This window comes from Wolffia australiana, chromosome 9 (genome assembly GCF_029677425.1).
Source record: "Wolffia australiana isolate 7733 chromosome 9, ASM2967742v1".
Lineage (NCBI taxonomy): Eukaryota > Viridiplantae > Streptophyta > Magnoliopsida > Alismatales > Araceae > Wolffia > Wolffia australiana.
In genome coordinates this window covers 6000039-6022407 of record NC_135843.1, presented here as the reverse complement: position 1 = coordinate 6022407, position 22369 = coordinate 6000039, and the positions used below count along the sequence as shown (strand labels likewise).

The 22369-nt window shown below is 39.7% G+C and overlaps 1 protein-coding gene across 2 annotated transcripts; it reads right to left on the bottom strand.

Moving 5' to 3' along the window:
* Window positions 1-7260: 7260 nt before the first annotated feature.
* On the bottom strand, window positions 7261-16660 carry LOC144707555 (J domain-containing protein required for chloroplast accumulation response 1-like). Of its 2 annotated transcripts, none has more exons than XM_078580733.1 (12): window positions 16454-16660; window positions 15112-15680; window positions 13682-14226; window positions 13023-13103; window positions 12606-12937; window positions 12435-12515; window positions 12255-12360; window positions 11136-11212; window positions 9916-9981; window positions 9763-9840; window positions 8433-8609; window positions 7261-7440 (listed from the first exon to the last, which is right to left on the bottom strand). In XM_078580733.1, exons 2-12 carry the CDS (start codon window positions 15594-15596, stop codon window positions 7402-7404), a joined length of 2067 nt encoding a protein of 688 aa, XP_078436859.1. In that variant the 5' UTR covers window positions 15597-15680; window positions 16454-16660; the 3' UTR covers window positions 7261-7401. The 2 variants fall into 2 exon arrangements, with proteins under 2 accessions (XP_078436859.1, XP_078436858.1); XM_078580732.1 differs by having other exon boundaries at window positions 12435-12533; window positions 16454-16658.
* Between the last annotated feature and the right edge of the window lie 5709 nt (window positions 16661-22369).

Below are 22369 nucleotides of genomic sequence, written 5' to 3'. Positions count from 1 at the left end.
GAAGACAAAACAAGCAAAGCAACAGTACAAGGGTCTGGTACCTCGCTACGATGGGCCTTTTGAGGTGGTAGCTAAGATCAGACGAGTTTCCTACCAGCTCAACATACCCCATCGGCTGGCAGTCCATCTGGTCTTTCATGTGTCGGTTCTGAAGAATTATATACCAGATCCCAAAGATGCGGCGAGGAACAAGCTGTAGCGAGCGTCGCAAAATGTGCAGGCACATTTTGACCAGGAAGCAAAGGTGGTCCTAGCAAAAAGGGAGATTGACCAAGGAGGACGTCACGGTTGCTATCACAAGATTGAGTATCTCATCAAGTGGAAGAACAGACGTGACGAATCAGCAACATGAGAGCGCGACTCAGATTTATGGCAATTCGAGGACCTGCTGCGAGCATATGAAGCGGAGCAGCTAGCATCGACGAGGGCGTCGACAAGCTCAAGAGGTGGGGGCATGTTAGGCCCCTAACTAGGAGGCATTCCCTATCCAGAGGCATGCGTGCTTGTTGGGAGTGCGTGTTTGCGTGAGACTCATGACCTTTAATGACTAAGTCATATTTAGTGCTACGATGCACCAAGGGTAGTGATGCCCAACATAATCTTTCAGGCCATCGCCCCTAACTGTGGACATTGCATGTGCCCATTCGCGCCTCGACGGAATGGATCAGGTGAAGTCCGCTCATGCTGGGCGCGAGGGCCAACAAGCGCGAGCACATGGGTGCCAACGCCAAGCGCCGCACGGGAGCGTCGAGCACTTTGCGCCGGCGCAGGATGCGCAGGCCGGATGGCATGCCATGAGTGCAGCACGTAGAGTTGTGCGGGATGCCACACAACAGTCGTGTGGGCAGTGCACGCATTACGTGTGCGGGGCACGGGCCGGAAGATATCTCGCCAAGAGACTAAGGCAGTGGCGCATAGTGAGTGACGAGGCAGCATGGGGGCATGGCACCCCCGGGGGTATTGTCGGTCACGCGGTGCCTTGCTTGAGGCGTCGAATGCGGCGGCGGCATGCAGTCTACACGCGATAGGTGTCAGCGCGGGTGCTGGTGGCGTGTGTGATCGGAGAGTCGACACTACCCTAGCACGAAGCGCCTCATCTCGTTACTATGTATCATCCCTGGTCTTCCCCCATGTAACAATCATGACTACGATCTAACCTCTTATGATATTAATGTAATGACTGTATTCCTCGACGGGGCTGCATCCCCACAGTCTCCTCTAACCCCTTCTATGCGATCTTAAGCAATTGCAAAGACTTTCGTTGTAAGAGATCAAGGCTGCTCAGTGTTTTGTTCCAAGCATTGAGGCCGGCACGCTCCAGATTTAAGCAATTGACATAGCTCGGGATTTGACCGCGTGACACATGCGTATAGACAGATACACACACTGGGTTTCATAGACATCAGAGGTATTCTTAAATTGTAAGGATTTTTCTGAAAAATCCCATTAAGTATAAAAGGATATGAATCCACAAACCAAGTACACCCATGAAAACCTTGATTTGCGAACTTTCTCCATCTCTCCTCAGACACTCTCACTTCCCACTCCATGTGTAAGAACTAGAAGATCAGCATGGAAAGATGGTGGAGTTCATCAAGTGGAAGCAAGGAAATTCAATAAGTCAAGAATGGGTAACAAATGTCTATATAGCGTGCACTTGTGTGGATCAAGATGATTGGTTTAAGGAACCAAGATGGTATAAGATCCAATTATATGATATTTGATTTGATTATCGCCAGTTTTAAAGGTTTTTTTATTTGTTTTATTTTTTTGTGCAAATCTGGTTTGTTTTAAAATGGAATGGCCAAATCTAACATAAAGGAGTAAGATAAAAATGGTATATACTATTAAATAGGGGTTTAAAATTAATCATGATTACTATAGAAATATATTTGCTCAATTATTCTATGTTTAAAATATATTATAATCATTTACAACAATATAATTGTTAATGGATATCATTACTGACCTTTGCTATTATTACTACACAACAAAATATCTTGCTTTCATCCTACTTATATTTTATGTGTAATAAGTCTTAACAATATCCCTTTTGAAATATTATTAATAAAATAACATTGATATCTCACAAATTGGAGTAAAAATTGCAAAAGTTTCAGTTATAAATAAAAACATGATAAAAAACATATCCTGAAAATTTAGCTTAAAACTCAAAGGCTGGCATATTGACTTTATGAAAACAGTACTAAAACCATCAAATTTATTTGAGTCATTTTATATTAATGAATTAAATTTATAGATAATCTAGGCATTTGACTATGATTTAACACAAATTAACTATATTAAAAATTCATTGACCATGGATCCACCAATCCACTAGGATATTAGGCATCTGAATGTTCATTTAAGGACTAAGTTTAACAATAAAATTTCATTTCTCATCAATATTCGAAATGATCTTTCCCCCTTGAAAAGCCTTTCACGTGTCATTATAGCTTACTTCGAGTTGGCTAGGGGCCCTTGTTTCCATTTGGTTACATCTGAGAAGGAGTTATTTTGGGAATGTGTTGCCAAAATTGGACGGATCATTCTCTTATGTAACTCCCTATTTTGATCCATACTTTATATTTTCATTTGAATATATTTGATTGTATTGACGTACCTCATATATTTTCTCCATTGGCCTCCGTTAGCAGACCTTGCTATAAACCCAACCTACTCCAAGACCCAACCCTACTTCCCCTTAAATCAAGTTGCACCTACCACTTCAAAGGATTCTCCTAATCGACCTGGGTTTCCTACCTCCGGATTAACCACCCTGAAAATCCCAACAAGAAAAAAGTAGCAAGAAAAAGGTATTCTGGAAGCTTCCTCTCTCCCAGGAAACAAGACGAGATGAGATCACCACTTCTCATTTACTTTTTTTCTTTGACTTCTACATTTTTCTTGACTTTGACTTTCTTTAGAATGTTTATTCGCTTTGCCCCTTCGATCGCACCGTCGTTTGTGGCATGTTCAGATACATAACTCCACATTCATATCAGCATTATCTTAACTCAATATTCCACATAAGTCTATAAATATTCAATTAATTTTATATATTTCTTAAAATTCGACCATTAATTAGATATGTCATGTATTCATAAAATCTCATTATTAACCTTTTAATGCTAATGGATTTATAAAATCCAATCCTTTAACTCTATATTTAAGAAGTTACCAATAATCCATAAAATATTACATGGAATTCTAGGATTTTGACCAGTATGACTCAAAAATGGAATAAATGTTTTCAAGCATTAGATTTTTTGAAATAAATATTTAGTATCGAAAATTAAGACAATCCCTTAAATAATTAATTGCAAACTGCGAATCGTACACTTATAGAGGTCCCTTGATGTTTTTGGATTCCTTCCAATTATTTTGGGCTTTTTCATATGAAATTAATGTCACCTACACAGACCAAATTTATGGGTTTTATTTTGTTTTATGTGGTGACATGCTTTACTGTCCCAATGAGCCTATTTTTTACCTTCTAATTGGGATGGAATTTTTAAGTTTATTTTCTTAAACTGATAATACTATAGAGTAACCAAAATATAACATTCTCCCTTTGTATAAGGATTTGAACTATTTGGGACTTCAACGGTTGGTGTTTTAAAATTTCTCGGATAGATACATTTTTTCCCTTATTGCCCAGAACTTGATCATTAAGTGTTGGGGAATTGTAGTGGGCTTCCTATCAACTTTGAAAATTAGTAAGGTTACTACAGAGAAAATCAAAATAAAAGACCGTTGAAAACTCAAAAACCCAATAAAGTCTTAAACTGCCTTCATGAAACATGAGGAGAAAATAGTGTGAAACTTTGGTTGTTTAAAAAGAAATATGAATCATTAAAATTCTACATATAAATAAAATTGATAGGAAAATGTGGAAAATTGTGATTTTTTTCGTGAAAATATTTCAAAATGTGGAATAATATTTGTAAATATATGATGTTAATTTATGAAACTAACAAACAATTATAGTTGATCAATATTTAAGTTCATGGGTTGGTTGTCAATCCCAAAATTGGATACAAAAATGTTATTGTACATTTTTGTTGCATTTTCATGAACCCCTATAGTGTCAAATTAAATTTTATATTACATAAACTGTAATGGAAAAAAATAAAATTATATTTATGTGTTTATCGATGAAAATTTTGTGTTTAATTATTAAACCATAATGTCACACTCCACGCATTTAAAATAATGAAAAAGTTAGTTGTAAAGTTATGTCATTTTTATTATTTTATTTTGAAATCATTTATATGATGGTACATGTAAAAATAACTCATGATGTCCAATTATCCATGTACTCCCTAAAACATAATTGATTTAATTTCATTTATCACATTGTCAGTAGTGTGGAATAATTAATTATTAATGATGAATTTGTATATGTTTGAAATGAAATTAAATTATTTCTAATTCAAAATTATTTAACCTAAAAAGATTATATTTTGATATGGGAAGGCAAAATTGCTGATCAGTATGATTATCTTTATTTTATTTGTGTTATGTGATGTAAATGGGACACATGGTATAACCAGCCCAGGCAACATTTTTAAACTGACTTATTCCCATGTGGGAATAACTCACTTAAGTGGCTTCGTATTTGACTGAAGAAGGATTGAACAGCTCAGAGTCCCCATCTTCTTGGGACTCCATGGACCAATATCTAATTTCATTGGACTGTTTTTGTTTACGAATTCACGAGTTTACGAGCGGGAGTGGTTATCCAATGTTCTTCAAGAAGTCAAGAGCCCTGCCCGTCTTGTTTACTATCCAGTATTCAAACCATCTCAAAGAACTAGTTAAGTACTTTTGTCTTATTCAGAAATAAGAGCGGCCACAATAGATCTTGCAGCTCTGGAGAGAACCATCAAGGAGAAGACATGTCTTCTGTCTAACTGGAAATTTATATTTTGTAATCCAAAATCAAGAGAACAAGTATTGTAAATTAAATTTTGATTTATATCCCAGGTTCAACCATCTGACAGAAGAAAAGACCCCCTACCTGTAAATGCATTTATTATTGGATGAAACATTAGATCAATAAGCCCTCTCGCGATGCTAACAAGAAATTCTACGGTTCATTCCAGAGCATTATTTTTCATTTAATGGATTAAACTGAGGCAGATCGACTTAGAAGTATATAAAGTCAATCCATGTTTCCAACCGTCTCTTTATTAATTCAGAGATTCCTCCACTCCATTGTTCCTTTCTTTTGTTGTCCAAAAGTGAAAACATAGACAGCTTCTCATCTGTTCATATATTAGTTTCATCTAATCCAAAATTACTTGTTTCAAACTGATTATTCACACAAAGATCTTCTAGGTGTTCAGAAGTTACATATTCAACTTTCATCTAATTTGGATATTTTGATAATTATCATCAGGTCTTGTGGGCATGCACGTAGATCTAAAGCCAAAATATGTAGTAGGCTCAGTATCAGGTCTTGTGGGCATGCACGTAGATCAGCCAATTAAATGGCATTATATAGCATCGTTAATAGGGTACTTTCTATCGTTGAGTTTAGTTCATTTTCTATCATTGAGAAGTACAGTATGATGACCCTCAAAGAGAGACATGTCATGAGATGTCTACAAGTAACATGAAGTGAGAAATACAGGTCCAATCTTGGTCTCATTTTTACTTGCTTGGTCATGTCCCAGTTAAAATTTCATCTGATCCTGACCCGGCCTTGAGCAGTCGGGTATGGTCCTGGATCCACTAGACAATCCCAAAGTACAAGTCACTTCATGTTCCACAAAGATAAATTGATCATCGCGTATCTGCCGGTAAAACCAAAATTTGATCATCTCCAATTTTAAGTCCAACCTGATCGAGTTTCAATCCCCCATTATTATTCCCTTAACATATCAAAAATAAATAATATGGGGGATAGTAATAAGCTTTGGAATTTACTTTTCCCAGGTGGCAACAATGATATATATTCTAATGTTGGAGACAATAGAGGCAGGTTTTCTATCTCAATAAAAGGGGTTTCTTATGTTGACCCCGGGGACATTCTCAACAAGAATTGAAGAAAAATCCATATAATATCGTCCAATCAGATAACGTCCACCATTTGAACACAGAAGACCAAGACGAACAACCAAGAAGATGAAAGTTAGAGAAGAGTAGAGAGAATGTAGGAGAGTAGAAACGGAGATCAGCCGCATCAGCCGTTCCCTCCCCTTTCTGGACAGAGGATCTCTCGCCCAGCTCGCTTGAAAACCCCGAACAAGAAAACCCGTGTCCGTTCTTGAGGGCAGGAAATTATTTATATAAGCTTTTCCCATCCAATCTCCCACTCTAAGAGTGTAACTGCTGCCTGCCCTTCTTTTCTGGATCATTTCTTTTAAGTCTTTGGGAGGTTTGTAGCAGTTTCTATATCTGTTTTTTTTTTTATTGAGACAATGGTCAATAATCAAGGTAAAACTGATGCCAATTTGACACTCTTTAATCTATATCTTCCTGAAAAATTATTGACACCAGTGAAATTGATGCCTAATATTGTAGTTTGAGCTGTCGGCATTTTCTGCTCAACAGGAAATCTACTTCCGGATGGAGGATATGAGGTGTAAAACATATGAACTGAAATCCAGATAGTGGTTTGAGAGTTGAAAGCAGGAGAATAGTAAAAATCTACGTCAAATAATGACAAAATTCTAGAATATGTAGGACAGTCTCGTCGTCCGGAGTAATGATGATAGAATCTCTAATAGTAGCAATAATATTCATTGGAAAAATGAGGAGTTCTCTGCTATAATGGTGTGGAGGAAGCTCTACTAGGCGAAGATGATTGCTTGCATATGAACCCGATGGAAAACCGATGAGAGAGGGAATATGTGCATGTTTGTGTGGTAAGTGAGAGCAAGAGAGATGGGAAGAGAGAAAAGAAAAGCATCTCTGAAAAATACAAGCTCATGTCGAAGAGTCTGATTAAGATGGGGACTGAAACTTCGGTAATGGAGACATCATGCAGTATTATTCCCCAAGATCTAGTATAGGAAATATATTGTTTAGACCCGGAACCCAATATTGTGAAATGTTAAAGAAGACATGTATGTTCTTGGAGTTTTGCCACTAACTTCATTAAAAACACTGAGTTAAAGGATTTATCTATCCTCTGTCTGTCTGTTATTGAGTGATGACAATAAACAGACAGTATGGTCAAGAAAAAAAACTGATCCAGAGCAACCAAGCAACCGATTTCCGATGAAACACGCATCAATCCAACATCACAAATAGGAACAAGCAATCGACCGTAGGATATCATTTATATATTATTTACAGAGATGTGCATTCATTATCGACGCAAAATTACAAATATTGAATCGAGAACTTATCTTTCAAAAAAGAAGCTCAGATCGGCCAATTAGACAGATCTCAGATGGAACCCAGAGTGTTGAAATGGTTCCAAGCTTCCTGCCATGGAAGTCATTAAAATATATTAAGGAATCAAAAATATTTGCCCATATCGGCTATAGAGAATAAATGTTTATAATATAAGGAAATCAACATTTTTCTTATTTTATTCTTTTTATTTGGTTGACAAGAGAAGCAGGTAAAGAGAGATGTAGGAAAGGCCTCCATAATAGCCTGTAACTATTTCATGCAACCCAATAATAGAACAAGGGGCACATTCATACCGACGCGAGGATATTAATAAAAATGAGGAGTTAGGAGTAATTATTATGCTCAATCAAGAAGAGGTAGATTGGTTATCAATGTTAAACATGCTGTTGATATACATTAAGGATAAGAAGGTGATGATCCAAATGGGTAGATAGATAGGTGGCAAAACAGAAAAAAGAGATGCAAGGGTAAAGGGGAAGACTTTCTACTATCCAAAATGTAAGGAATTGACATGCACCTCCAAGATATATATGTCTGTGTGGTGAAATAGATATACATATAAAAATGTTTAGGTATATATATATATATATATAGAGAGAGAGAGAGAGAGAGATATGTACAGAAAGAAAGAGTCACGGTTTTGAGAAAGTCACAAGCCCATGCGAAGTGTTCCAACTGTGATGTGCACACATGATATATGTTTGTTGATAGAAAATTAGATACAATATATATATATATAAAGAGACAGAGAAAGTGAGAGAGTGAGAGATGGATAGAAGCAAGATTCATGATATTGAGAAATTCAGCAGCCCGCATGGAATGTAACTGAAAGAGATTTGCCCTCATGATATACGTAGAGAGGCAGGAAGTTAGATATAAATTTATAGATAGAGACTTAAGTGTAAATATATAGATATAAAAAAGACTCTAGCCCGTTAAAAAATACGAGGGATTGTGATTTAACCAGATAAATATGGGTATAGAAAATAGGCCCACACATATAAATGCAAAGAGAAAAAGATACCATTATATCGATTAAAATGGAAGGAAATGAGATGTACCTGCAATATATCGAAGACTTTCTCGGCAATATACTTTTGGTGTGCCTCTGCGCCCTTCTGCTGCAACTTATCTGGGTGCAAGTACAGCAATGCCCTCTGGTACGCCCTCTTGACACCCGGCGCCTCAACAATGTCCACAAGTCTAACCGGCTTCCACCCGCTTCCGGGCCACAGAACCTGGAGAGAAAAAGCAATGAGTTAAGTAAAAACTTATGAGCGTCATTTAGCAAGAAAATCTCCTCATTAATTAATCTTCAGACCAGGATGCAGGCTGAATTCTTGGCTATGTTGATCTTTCAATATTGGTTCGAGGAAAACAAAATTACAGTTCATAAATAAGATACAGGAAAAGAGAATGGGCATTCAATAGAAGCTAATGATTGTGAAGGTAGGTTATAAATTAGAAGGGGAATGTTAGAAAGGCTTCAGTGCAATATTTCTTTAGGTTTCTGATAGAAGCCGTAGGTTTCACTGAGTCCTGTTAAGGATAGTTAACACCAGATTTATCAGGCAAGAAAGACTAGAACAGTTAGCTGAACCAGCGAAAAGGAAGCAGGACTCAGTGAAAGGGTCAGCCTCAGAGAGGAAGATTCTCCATATGAGATACAAACGCTAATATGGGCCTGTAGCAGCTACTGCTCCATTATCTTTCTATCTGATTTTTCTGTACTTAATCGTTCTCGCTCTTCCCCTCAAAAGACAATCCCTCATATAGACTTACATCAAGACCTCTTACAGTACTCTATCCCTCCGAGATGGAAAGGTGATATAATCATGGTTGGGATCGTGATGGAAAGGTGATAGGATCAAACTGTACCATGAATTTGATGTATTTAGGAACACAACCCTTGATTTAGGATAAATCCACATAGATAAGAGGGAATGATAGTCCTGCAGTAATAGCATCACGCAGACTAGAGGGAGAGGACCTGGCAGAATAGAGTGCATCCAGGGAAGAGGACTCGGCATAATGAACATCGCCTAGCGCGAGGATATCGGTAGGATTGACATTGCACAGTGGATGAACACGATATCAACTTCTTCTTGGCTGCCTCTTAAAGGAAGGCCTGCCCTTGTTAAAGGGAACATGCGGAAAGGGATTCTAAAGGAGGATTACATCTTCTTGCCTACTCCATTCGGAGAATGGGATATACATATTTATAGAGGTTAGGGATTACATCAGTTCACAGTTATCTATCCTACTTCCACACTGCTCCTCTCCCTCTCTCTGATTCTTCTTTCTTTCTCCCCCCAATTTAGAATTCTAAAGTAGGAAATTGTATAATAGGCGAAAAAACTTGGTGCATTGAAGCCTAAAGGCAAAACTCACATTCTGTAGGGTTGAAAGCAGGGATCGGATGTTCCCCTCTCTGCCCCTTGACCACTCACGTATCTTGGCATCCGACTTCTGGAGTCAACAAGAAACAAATTTACATTCCTCTGAAAAGGGTAAAACTCTTTAATTGTGGGAAAATACCCTTACCTGGATTTCATCCTCACGCTGCTTGGCCTCTGCAACTTCGTTACAATCGTTGGATATGTCTACCACCTGTAAATCATAAATTTAATCATTAAGATACAATCATCATAACCCTCCACAGATAATTCCACTGGATAATGCATCAGAAAAAGTAAAGGGCTGAATTTAATAACTGAAGGCTGGCCAATTGATGTCTACTCAAGAATGAAATTAGGCATATTTTTTTCCACTTTAATGATAAGCAAGAGAATTTGTGGCTGAAAATTCATGATAGCACAAGGAAGTCAAACACATTTTTCTATGAGTTTCCGGTTTAATTTTTGGCTTAACTTGAGATTGACGATAAATCAATCAGCATCATCCCAAATTAGCCGGAGAATTTTGATGGCAACCCAAAAGGATTGATATAAAACTAAAAAATATAAATAAATAAAGATAAATTGTGTCTAAATTAAATATTTAGAATATTTAGAATAACAAAATTTTAAAATTTAATATTGAAATGTTTAAATAAAATTTTAAAAAATTTACACACAAATGTAACATCAAATTAAACATTGGGAATCTACTCACATATTGAAATAAAGTAATTTTAAAACAATCAATTTAAGAATAAAAAGCTTGCAGACATAGTGCAATGCCACACTCCCATCATGCAGTCATAGTTCGTGAATACGAAAGTAAGAAGAGGAGGTGAGGTCACTACAAGTTATCAGTTGACTAGGAGGCCTGTGGACCTGAGAGGGCGGACTAATATTGGCAGATGTGACATCATGTGCAGGGAGCATGATTGCTTAGCAAAAAAAGTTCTAAACCAACCATTAAGAAGGATCCAGGAGATTCAAAACAATAAAGAAGGCTGAGCACGGGAGGGAGCGGTCATTTTTTTTAAAGCTGTTACTTGGCGCAGAAAGGGGACAAGTACGCCCATTTGGTTCATATCTCGCAGAAGTTTGTTGGGATTGCGGACGATGGCAAGATTAGAAGATGGGTGCACTGGCTGAAAGGCAGTAGATCAGTTGCCAGTAGATCACTGGCTGGCCTTCACGGATCGTATGTCTTGGTGAGTAATCTTTTCTTTGGGATTTTTGCGCATTTTGATACCATGTCATATCAGTAGTACAAGGTAAGATGAACTTACGAGGTTATTCTTTAGAGAAGTTTGGAAATTCAGGAATAAATGGTTCAAAATATAAAATTTATTTAAGGCAATAATCTGTTACCAGGAAGTCTTCGATGTCGTCAACAGACGTCACCTCAATTCCACAGAAGGTGGCATCAAGGCCGCTTAGAGTGGAATCTGAAGTAAAATTTAGATTGGTCAGTAGGCGTTCAATAAGAAAACCATGAAAGCGTGGACGATGCTAATCAAATATTTGGACAATAAGATGGGACAAACACAGACTTTAAGCTTAAAACTTTTATTAATTTTTTCAAGAAAATAAAACTATTTTTTATGAAGATTACTTCCTAACAGAACATTTTTCTGCTTTCAACATCTTAAATGCCAGCCAGATTTCACCTTATAACTCTGGATCATAATTTTCTCTCTCCCAAAAACCATTTCATTTACTTTGCCCCTTCCATTTGAACGAGATCCGATGACAGAGAAAATGGGGTAAATCTGCCTGAAATTCTTCTGCGTTATAGCTTTTTTTATGAAATTGTGTCGTTGTCATCCATGGTTCACTTGGACAAATGACAAAATCGTCAGCGATGGTAGGGTGATGAGAGTGTGATATGATACCGGAAGGATACTCTAAACGGCATCCCGGTACCATATCTAGGCCCTTCTATCAGCCGAAGGAGGCCCAGGCCCATGATTTGGGAAAAGTAAAAATACAAAGAAGGAAAGCACCAGAGGCATCAAGAAGTCATCGTGACTTCCCTTCCTCAATTCTTGCTTCTCTTCTTCCTCCCTCTTGACCTCTTCCTCCTCCCTGTTCTCTCTCATCCGTTGCCGCAGATCCTTTGTCAGCCATTGGACGTCGGTGTCAGGAGATTGGCCACTAAATTCCTCTTCTCTCTCTCAGCTTACTCTTCTTCTCTTCCCTTCCAGCCACACCACTTGGATGATTGATCATTTCAATATTGTTTCGAAATGGCTAGAATTGAATTTTCAAGAATCTGTTCATTGCCAAGAATTTCCAATACGATTGATGGTCGTATCAGAGTAATAAAGACTATGATTTTTCATTGTCATCATTGATGACGAGGAACAGTTTGTGTAATCATCCATTCATCATCATCATTGACATCAAACACTAAAAAAAGCACTAAATTTTGGGCGTAATTCAAAGCATTTTATGCACTGAAGTTTTTTTCAAAAAAATGGAACTGACCAGAGAGTGTACGGGAGAGGCCACTAGTCTCTGAGAAAGACCTATCAACCTTTCGAATGCTTGGGATGTCATACTGTGTTCGTTCTTGCTTCAAATTATGAGTAGCCTTCAAAAATAAGGTCGGTAAATTCACCCCAGTGAATAATTTTTTTATTGAAAAACACAATTTAACTCCCTTACCAGAGGAACAGGAACCGTTGAAGTGCGGTAGTTGACCCTATCTTCATCTTCGTTAACCCTCTTTGTACTCTGACGTTCTTCCTTCAAATTATGACCAGCCTTCACAAATAAGGTTACTCAATTGACCCCACTGAATAAAGTTTTTTAGAAGAATGAATTTAACGCGCTTACTAGAGCAACAGGGACTGCTGAAGTGCGGTAGTTAACCCGATCTTCATCTTCATCTACCCTCTTTGGACTTTGGCGATCTTCTACCCTTGGTTTCCTAATTTCTTTGTGTACAGCCTCCTTGGATTCAAAGATCTTCACCGACTCCTTGACCCTGCTGGAACTTCTGGTTAAATGTGGAGCCCCGGCCTTGGTCTTCTCATGGCTTTCCATAGCTGAATTTTCTCTTGCTGCCTGCTTGGGTTTTGCAGGGTTGTTAGTGCTTCTTGTACTCTTCTTGACATCACCAGTTGCAGTATCTTTCTCTTTTGTCCTCCTCAGCATATCCTCCTTTTCTGGAAAATACAAGAACCAAAATGTAACGATGTAGAAGAACTGAATAAACAGTCTGTCACCGCCATGTTATTTCTAGGGTTTTACCTTCCCTTTCCAGGTCATCAGCGAGCATATGACGAAGGTTCTTGAGCCCAGTGCCTTCTTCTCTAAGAGCACCGACCTCATCTGATTCAAGATTCATCATTTTTAGAAATAACAACACCTTTTACTGACTAAATGAAAATAATTAAAGACTTAAACATATTTATCCATAGCTAACGTTGCACCAAAACTAATAAAACAGCCACCACAGTATTGATTTGACAAAGTCTTCTGATTGAAGAAATTCTGGATTGAAATGGTTCTTGCGAGTCCCACATAGCTGATCTGCTGACAATTGTTCTCTTTCCCCCCATAAATTCTCCCATATGACCTTAGTTAGACTACCCAAGCCAACTGACTAACATGCCCTTATAGCCCAGACCAAAAAAACCCACTTCAATTTCTATGGCAATCACTACTGGTTAACAAAATGGACCTTCGAATCTATTGATACTTTCCCAAAAAGGTATGGCTAATAATCCTGCTCATACAGAATCTGAAGAACTCCATTGTGAGGAGAGATAGATTGCAGAAGTGACAAGAGGAAGAGATAGGAATGTAAGAGAGACAAGAGGAAGGAAAGAAGAAGAAAATATTTGCTTCTAACAGAGACCATTCGAACAATTTAAAGAGAGAAAATGAGAATCAGAAAGGGGATTTACCAGACTTGTCTGTGATATCACAAAGAATTTCAGGAACAATCTTGGGAGAGGAACCCTTAACGTTTTCTGCCAGAGGTTTTGAAGCTTTGTCCTCCGGTTGGACAGGATTTTGAGGGCCCCGGACTCCTTTTGGCAAGTTTTCTTTATCAAGGGGGAGATCTGGCAGTTCTTGGGAGACCTGTGCATAGACTGCGCCCAACCTACTTCGTCCCTTGCTTTTTTCCTTCAGATTACTGGGTACCACGAGTGTCACTCCTTTGTTTGCCCATTTGTACATGGAAAAATGCAGAGAATAAGCCCCACTAGAATCTTTACTCATCTGCTCCTCAGCAGACGAGGTCTCAATTCCATTATCCATGGCAGCTGGTTTCTCTTTGATGGTTGAATTATTCTCCTGGGTATCATTCTTGGAGATGCTATGGCTTGAGCTGTTGATTGGGTGAAGGATGAAGGTATTTCCTTTGCTCTCTTTGGCTTTCTCGGAAGTGTGAATAGGAGAGCTGGCTGGGGAGTTGTCGAAGCTCTTGACTAGCCTTGAGGAGTAGCTGGAGAGATTGAAGAATAAGCATTTAGATTCCAGGTTAAGAAGAGGGGAGAATTTGAGGTATAAGAGTTAGATCTTTGAGAAATGAACCGGTCAGAATGAATTTTGCACGGCAATTTCAGAGGAATAAAAAATCAGAACGATGCATAACGACAAACATTGTACAGAAAGGCGAAATCAAAGAAATATCTTCCACTTAACGTCGTGGAAAAAATTCACCAGAGGAATAGTTAGAGATAATCCGAGACCCTATTTAGATTCTAAGTCACAAAGTTGGAAAATCGAGGTTGAAGAGGTCCATCTTGGTGAATAAAACCAATCAGAACAACGTAAATTGAAAAAAACTGTGCAATGGCAGAATAAAAAAAAGGTGTACAGCAAACATTGAGCGGAAAATTTCCCTGATAGCAAAAATAAAGAGTTCATAATGGCATTCTATATCAAGGAGCCGGAGAATTTGAGGTAGAGGAAGTAGATATCGGAGAAATTAGTTGATTAGACAGACATAAATCAGACAAAATCCTTCCACAGTTGGAATCAAAGAGTGTCTAGATGTTGAGATTTTGGAGTTCATATTTGGATTGAGATCAAGAAGTGGGAGAATCAAGATAACGGATCAGATCAACACAGATCAACAAAAATCAAATAGAAACATGGAATCAAAGAAAAATTGCGCAGAAAGAACCATGAGAAATTTGTGATGAAGGCAAGATTTAAGAGTCAATTTCTGGACTCCAGGTAAAGAAGTCAGCAAATTCGATGTAGAGGAAGTAGATCTGAGATAAATAAACCGATCAGGACAACTTCAATCAACAAATTATAAGGAAAAAAATGCAGAATCAAATAAACAAAACATGCAATACATCTAATAAAGAAAATCAAGAACCTGAGATTTGCAGCAGACGAGTCTCCGCCTAACACACTCGCTGGAGGCGGAAGAGGACGGCCAGGGCTAAGCATACTCGAGCCAGTGTTAACCCCAAACCGATCACGCTCGCCCTTTCTTTTTGGTGTGGAGCTCGGAGACTCACTACCTTTAAATATATCACTGAAGAAATCCTCCCCAAGATGCCTCCTTCTGGCAGGACTCCCCACACCCCCAAAAACAGGTTTCTCAAGTGAAGAAGAAGACGGCCATCGCTGATAACTCTCAACTGCTTCTTCCTTCTCTGATCTTCCTCCAAGCTCAGAATCATCTCCAGAACTAGAAATAGTGCTTGGGGTTTTCTGATGGGAATATCGTTTCGGTGGCCCCCCGAATACATCACTGAAATCAGTTGAGCTTCTCCGCCTTAACTCATCGCATGAGAAGAGATCTCCAGAGACGCTGCGGACAAAGACTTGGCCTTGGCGACGACCAAGAGTTTCCATGAGTGAAGATCTTTGAATTTTGTTCAGAATTTGAGATCCACAGCATCGATTGTTCTCTTCTATCAAAATCTACAACGATTGATCCTGTTCATGCCAAACAAAGCCGCAGGTATTAGACTCAGTATGATTGAAAGTTGATGCTTGAACGAGATCAAAGTCCGAAATAATTGGTCCACATTAGAGGAAAAAAGAACTGCAATAGGAACAAAATTGAGTTGTTGAAGTCCAAAACAATCAATATCGTTGTTGATAAACAGAGTTGAAGCGATTAGAAAGATTCTGACAATATCAAACTCCACAACTATCAACATTTTTTTCGAAAGAAATAGGACTGCTCTGAAGAGAAAGATACTGACAAAAACAAAAAAATCAACATCAATCAATATTATAAATAATGGAGCTGGAGAGATTTTAGAGAAGATCAAACCACAAGAAACCACCCAGAAGAGCGAAAATTCGGACAGATTCAACAAGATCAAAGTTCCCAACAATCGATCATTCATAACCGATCATCATCAACAGCCATTCTAAACATACTGCTTTCTAAACATACTGAGAAACAAATACCAACTAAATAATACCGAATGAAAAAGAAGCAGAAAACACCCTGTCACACCCCACTACAAGAAAATCTAACAATTTCGCGAAACAGAACCGCGGCCATTAGAAAAAAACACCACCAACCAAATCAAACACCGGCAAAACAATTCACATTCAGAAAACTAAAACCGCGGTGACCACAAAAAATTCTAAAATCCGCACCCGCGGCCAATCAAAACATATTCAGAATTCCAGACGCCACTAAAATCACTCACATTTCAGAAAAATAAAACCGCGGCCAGTAGAAACACTCTTACCAGATCAAACTTCACATAAACCACAAAAAACAACCAAATCGAACGCTATAAACGGCGCCATATCGAGGCCAGAGACCGCCAGAACGCCATTGAAGATCGATCGTCCGCCAATCGGCTTGAGGCCACGCTTGGATAAGAAGAGAATCGCCGATCCGAAGCCGAGACGGCGACAGATGAATTTCCTTTTTTTTCCTTTTTTTTTCTTTTTTCTGGCCCCCTATTTTTGAGAGTCTAACGGACGAGTGACGTCATTCAGATGGGTGGGCCCCACGTGAAATTTGTGGGCAGCTGACGTTGCGGGCCCACCTGGGGGTAAACTTCTGGCCCAGTCCAAATATAACCAGATATTTGGTTTTCTTTATTTTTTTATTTCGTTTTCATTATTTATTTTTAAAGAATATCTGGTTTCATTATTTATTTTTAAAGAATATCTGGTTTTCTTTTAAAGAATATATTTGGTTTTCTTTAATTGTTTTTAAATAATATTTGGTTTTCTTTATTTATTTTTTTTTGAAAGAATTGTTTTCTTTATTTATTTTTTTGAAAGAATATTTTGTTTTCTTTTTTTTTTGAAAGAATGTTTTGTTTCTTTAATTTTGTTTTTTGAAAGAATAATTAGGGGTCGGGGTTCCAATCGGATTGGATCGGATCGAATTTTAATCGAGTGATTCGATCGAATAGGAGAGGATTCGATCAGAACAGATTGAATTGTTCGTTTGAACAAGTTTTGCTCGATTTAGATATCGAAATAGATCGAAAAGTTAGTCAAATTGTTTGAACGAAATCAAACAGTTCGGAGAAAATGAGCTCATGCTCGCTCGCTCTTTTCCTTTCTCGTTCTCTCTCCTCTCTCTCCTCTCTCTCTCCCTCCCTCTCTCTCCCTGACTCCCTCCCCTCTCTCTCCATCTCTATCTTCTCTCTCTCCCCTCTCTCCGTCTCTCTCTCTTTCTCTGTCTCTCCCCTCTCTCTCCTCTGTCTCTCCCTTCTCTCCCCCCCCTCTCTACCATCTCTCTCCCTCTCTCTCTCCCCTCTCTCTCTCCCTCTCTCTCGGCATCAGGGATCGGATCGGATCGGATCGTTTGAATCTTGATCAACAGCTTCGAACAAACAAAAGCCGATTAGAACGATATGTTCGAATCTTTCGATCGAACATACCCTTTGTTCGTGTTCGATCGAACAATTTGGCTCGTTTGTGTTCAACTGCCATTTGTTCGAACAAGTTCGAACAATTTCGAACAAATGGCCAGCGGCGCCAGCGACCGCCAGCGACTCTCTCTGGCGGCCGCTGGCACCGCTGGCAGTCGCTGGCAGCCGCCCGCGGCTGCTGGCCGGTGCAGGCGGCCGCTGGACAGCGCTGGCGGCCGCTGGCAGGCGCTGGCAGGCGCTGGCGGCCGCTGGTCGGCGCTGGCAACCGCTGGCCGGAGCTACAGGCCGCTGGCTGGCGGCAGGTGGATGGTCGCTGGCTGGTGTTGGGCGGCCGCTGGCCGGCACTGGGCGCCGCTGGCGCCGCCAGATTCGAACATCCGATCCGATTCGAACAAGGTGTTCGAATCAGATCTTATTCGAACATTCGATCCGAACAGCCACTTTGTTCGAACAATCCGATCCGGACAGATGCTCAGATCGGGTTCGGATCAGATTTGAACGGGGCAGATCTGTGTTCGGATTTGATCGTTCGAATGCCCGATTCGATCGAGCATTCGAACGATCTGCCCCAATCCCCGAAGCCTACCTCTGTCTCCCTCCTCTCTCTCCCCTCTCTCTCGCCCCTCTCTCCCACTCTCTCTCTCCCCTCTCTCTCCCTCTCTCTTCCCTCTCTCTCTCCCCTCTCTTCCACTCTCTCTTCCTCTCTCTCTCCCCTCTCTCTCCCTCTCTCTCTCATCTCTTTCCTCTCTCCCCTCTCTCTCCTCTCTCTCTTTGTCGTTCTCTCTTTCTCTCTCTTCCCTCTCTCTCCTCTATCTCCTCTCTCTCTCTTTGTCGTTCTCACTTTCTCTCTCTCCCCTTTCTCAACTCTCACTCCCCTTTCTCAACTCTCCCTCCCCTTTCTCCACTCTCACTCCCCTCTCTCAACTCTCTCTCCTCTCTCCCTCTCTCTCTCTTTATCGTTCTCTCTCTCTCTCTCCTCTATCTCCTCTCTCTTTCTTTGTCGTTCTCTAGTTCTCTCTCTCCTCTCTCTCTTTCTTGTTCTCTCGTTCTCTCTCTCTCCTCTCTCTTTCTTGTTCTCTCGTTCTCTCTCTCTCCTCTCTCTTTCTTGTTCTCTCGTTCTCTCTCTCCCCTCTCTCTCCTCTCTCTTTCTCGTTCTCCCTTTCTCCCCTCTCTCTCCTCTCTCTCGCTCCCCTCTATCTCTTTCTTGTTCTCTCGTTCTCTCGGTCTCTCTCTTTCCCTCCCTCTCTCTCTCTCTCTCGTTCTCGCGTTCTCTCGTTCTCTCTCTCTCTCTCCCTTTCGTTTTCTTTCTCTCTCCCTGTCGTTCTCTCTCTCTCCCCCTCATTCTCTCTCTCTCGTTTTTTCTCTCTCTCTCCCTCTCGTTCTCTCTCTCTCGTTTTCTAGTTCTCTCGTTCTCTCTCTCGCTCGTTTTCTGGTTCTCTCGTTCTCTCTCTCGCTCGTTTCCTGGTTCTCTCGTTCTCTCTCTCGATCGTTTTCTGGTTCTCTCTCTCTCTCTCTCGTTTTCTGGTTCTCTCGTTCTCTCTCGCTCGTTTTTTGTTTCTCTCTCTCTCTCTCTCTCTCTCTCTCTCCTTCTCTCTTTCTCTCTCTCTCTTTTTCTTGTTCTCTCGCTCTCTCTCTCTCTCTCTCTCTCTCTCTCCCCCCCTCTCTCTCTCTCTCTCTCTCTCTCTCTCTCTCTCTCTCTCTCTCTCTCTCTCTCTCTCTCTCTCTCTCTCTCTCTCTCTCTCTCTCTCTCTCTCTCTCTCTCTCTCTCTCTCTCTCTCTCTCTCTCTCTCTCTCTCTCTCTCTCTCTCTCTCTCTCTCTCTCTCTCTCTCTCTCTCTCTCTCTCTCTCTCTCTCTCTCTCTCTCTCTCTCTCTCTCTCTCTCTCTCTCTCTCTCTCTCTCTCTCTCTCTCTCTCTCTCTCTCTCTCTCTCTCTCTCTCTCTCTCTCTCTCTCTCTCCGAACTTTAGGCTTTAATGTAATCCAAGCTAATTGATTAGATTGAGTCTGAACCCAAGTATGGAGTCGATCGAACTGGCCCAAGTATGGAGGTTAGGAGTCGATCGAACGCTGGATTCGATCAAATGTTATACTGATCAGATTTAATCCCAAATCCCTATGTTGGGTTTGCCATTTTAGTTGTTAACCCACTGAAAGTAGACTGAACTGATTAAAAGGTTCACCGAAAGTTCAGAAGCCTATATAAAGCCAAAGAACCACACCAAAACTATGTCCAAATAGGGGGAAAATATATTGATATCGTAGTAAGGTTGGACATTTAGGACCGAGGACCAGTTTGACCGGACCGAGTCCAAACCATAGGTCTACCACTTGGGGGTAGACTGGTTGGTGAGACCACTCGGGGAATTTGATATTTTAAGAATTTTAGAAAAATATGAAATAACTATTTATTAATTTATTTTGGAGCTGGGTTTTGTCTGCTTTGCTGCTTGGACCTATGCCATAGGTGTCCCACATGGGGGTAGACCAGTTGGTGAGACAGGTTAAGGTCCAAGCAGCAAACCGGACGAAACCCAGCTCCAAACCAAATTAATAAATATTTCTTTTATTTTTTTATAAAATTCTGAAAATGTCAAATCCAACTTGCTGGAGAGGTTTCTATCATGCTCAGCCACCAAATATTTGACCTTCCGTGGGCACCCACTTGATGTAGAGGATATTTAACATATATATGAACATAACTTTTTTACTTTGACTTTGACATTGACTAGTCAATCTGACCTGACTGGGACGGGTCTGGACCGGACTGGGACCGAACAAGAACAGATCGGAACCGGTAAGAAATTTAGGTAAGGTTTAGATCTTTGCTAAAAACCTAGACTGGACCAGGGTCATCAAACCCTAATTGTAGTTACTGCACATGTTCAGTTAGAAATTGAGGTTCAAGGGAGAGACCCTTCAACCTCAATTGCAAAATAAAACATAAATAAAAACATGAAATTTATTCATGATTGGGAATGAAACTTAATATGATTAAGCGCACTATAAAGTGTTTTATGATGGTACTCTTTTCGTGTGAAGCTTTGATGTCAAAAATCCACGATGAAAAGGGTCTTTTTATATAAGACAGTTTATTGTTAAGCTGTTCAATTTATCTTCTATCGTGAACTTTGAATTTGGATTTTCAACATTGAATTTTTCTGACCTATAGGTATGACCAAATCCAAGACCATATCAAATTTTAATGAATCTTCTATCAACAGGTCAAACCAAATTTTTCTTTGATTTTGTGATAATTCCACAATGAAATTTGTCTCCTTACCTGCTAAACGTAACTGTTCGACTGCTGCATTCATTGTTTTGAACCAAACTTTGACAATCGTATCTCAACTTAAAACTTATTTTTTTACTGAAAAGTAGTTGAGCATACCAAACCAAAACCAGTTTCTGTTCAGACCCATAATTAAATAGTTAGGGGTTCTCCAAAAACTATTTTATAGAATGTGTTTTTCTCATACATGTTTGATATTGACAGGTCATCCCAAAATTTTCTTTGGTTTTGAAGTGAATCCATGATGAAAAGGCCATCTTTATATACTTTAGTCATTACAAAACTGTTAGACATTGTTTAACAGTTGGAGCAATATTTTGAGTTCAAATTTGACTTTGATTTTTTCAACTTTGAACTTGATTCTTTTCCAATTCTAGTATCTGAATGTGTAGGTTTTACCCAGTTTAGCTATAGGTTTAGGTCAACCCCTATCTATAGGAAAGGATGGTGGACAGACAATGGAGTGTTTTTCTAGTGCATGTTTAATATTGATAGGTCATCCCAAAATTTTCTTTGGTTTTGAAGTGAATCCATGGTGAAAAGGCCATCTTTATATACTTAAGTCATTACAAAACTGTTAGACATCGTTTAACAGTTGGAGCAGTATTTTGAGTTCAAAGTTGACTTTGATTTTTTCGACTTCAACTTAATTCTTCCAAATCTAGTATCTGAATGTATAGGTTTTACCCAGTTTAGCTATAGGTTTAGGTTAAGGTCACTCCCTATCTATAGGAAAGGATGGTGGACAGACAATGGAACAGAATTTACGGGGCAAAACTGAACAACATTTCTGGCATCCATCATAGAGTTTGCAGTTACGTCTCGCCTCAGTATGAGGGGCTGAACTGAGAGGCCAGTTGTACAGTGATAAGCATCCATGGCGTACTTATCAGTCAAAGAAGAGGAAAGTCCATAACCCCACATGTGCTGTTTGACCCACACGTGTGAGAATTTGAATAAAGGCGGGAAAGAAGCTGAGCTTATGTAGGCGGGAAATGGTTATAAATAAAGAGCGGGGCATCTGAGAGGGAGGTCCTCCCCAGCGTCCTTGTCGCCGCTTTGGCCGTCCAAGAATTCGTCAACCGCATTTTTGCTGCTATATCTCTCTCATCTACTTTGATCTACTCCTTTAGGTTTCTCAACTCTATCTGTAACCAGACTGGGAACATTCGTGTTTATTTCTGCGGTGTTCTTTGGGTTTCGACCTTCTTGTGGAAATTCTATGCGAAATCGCAATACGAATTGTTAGATGTACCCGGAGTACTAACATACACGTAGAATAAATCATAGATGCCGGAATGCGGGGACGAGCAGACAGGAGGGTTAAAAGGCTTTCATTTTGTTTCAGTGAGGCCAAAACAAGATGGATGATGACAGTTAAGGGACAGAAGAGACGATGGGTCTGATAGGATCCTCATCATATCTAGGGAATTCTCCCCATCTCCACTCAACATGTATTTTCTTTCAACAGAGCAGCCCTTC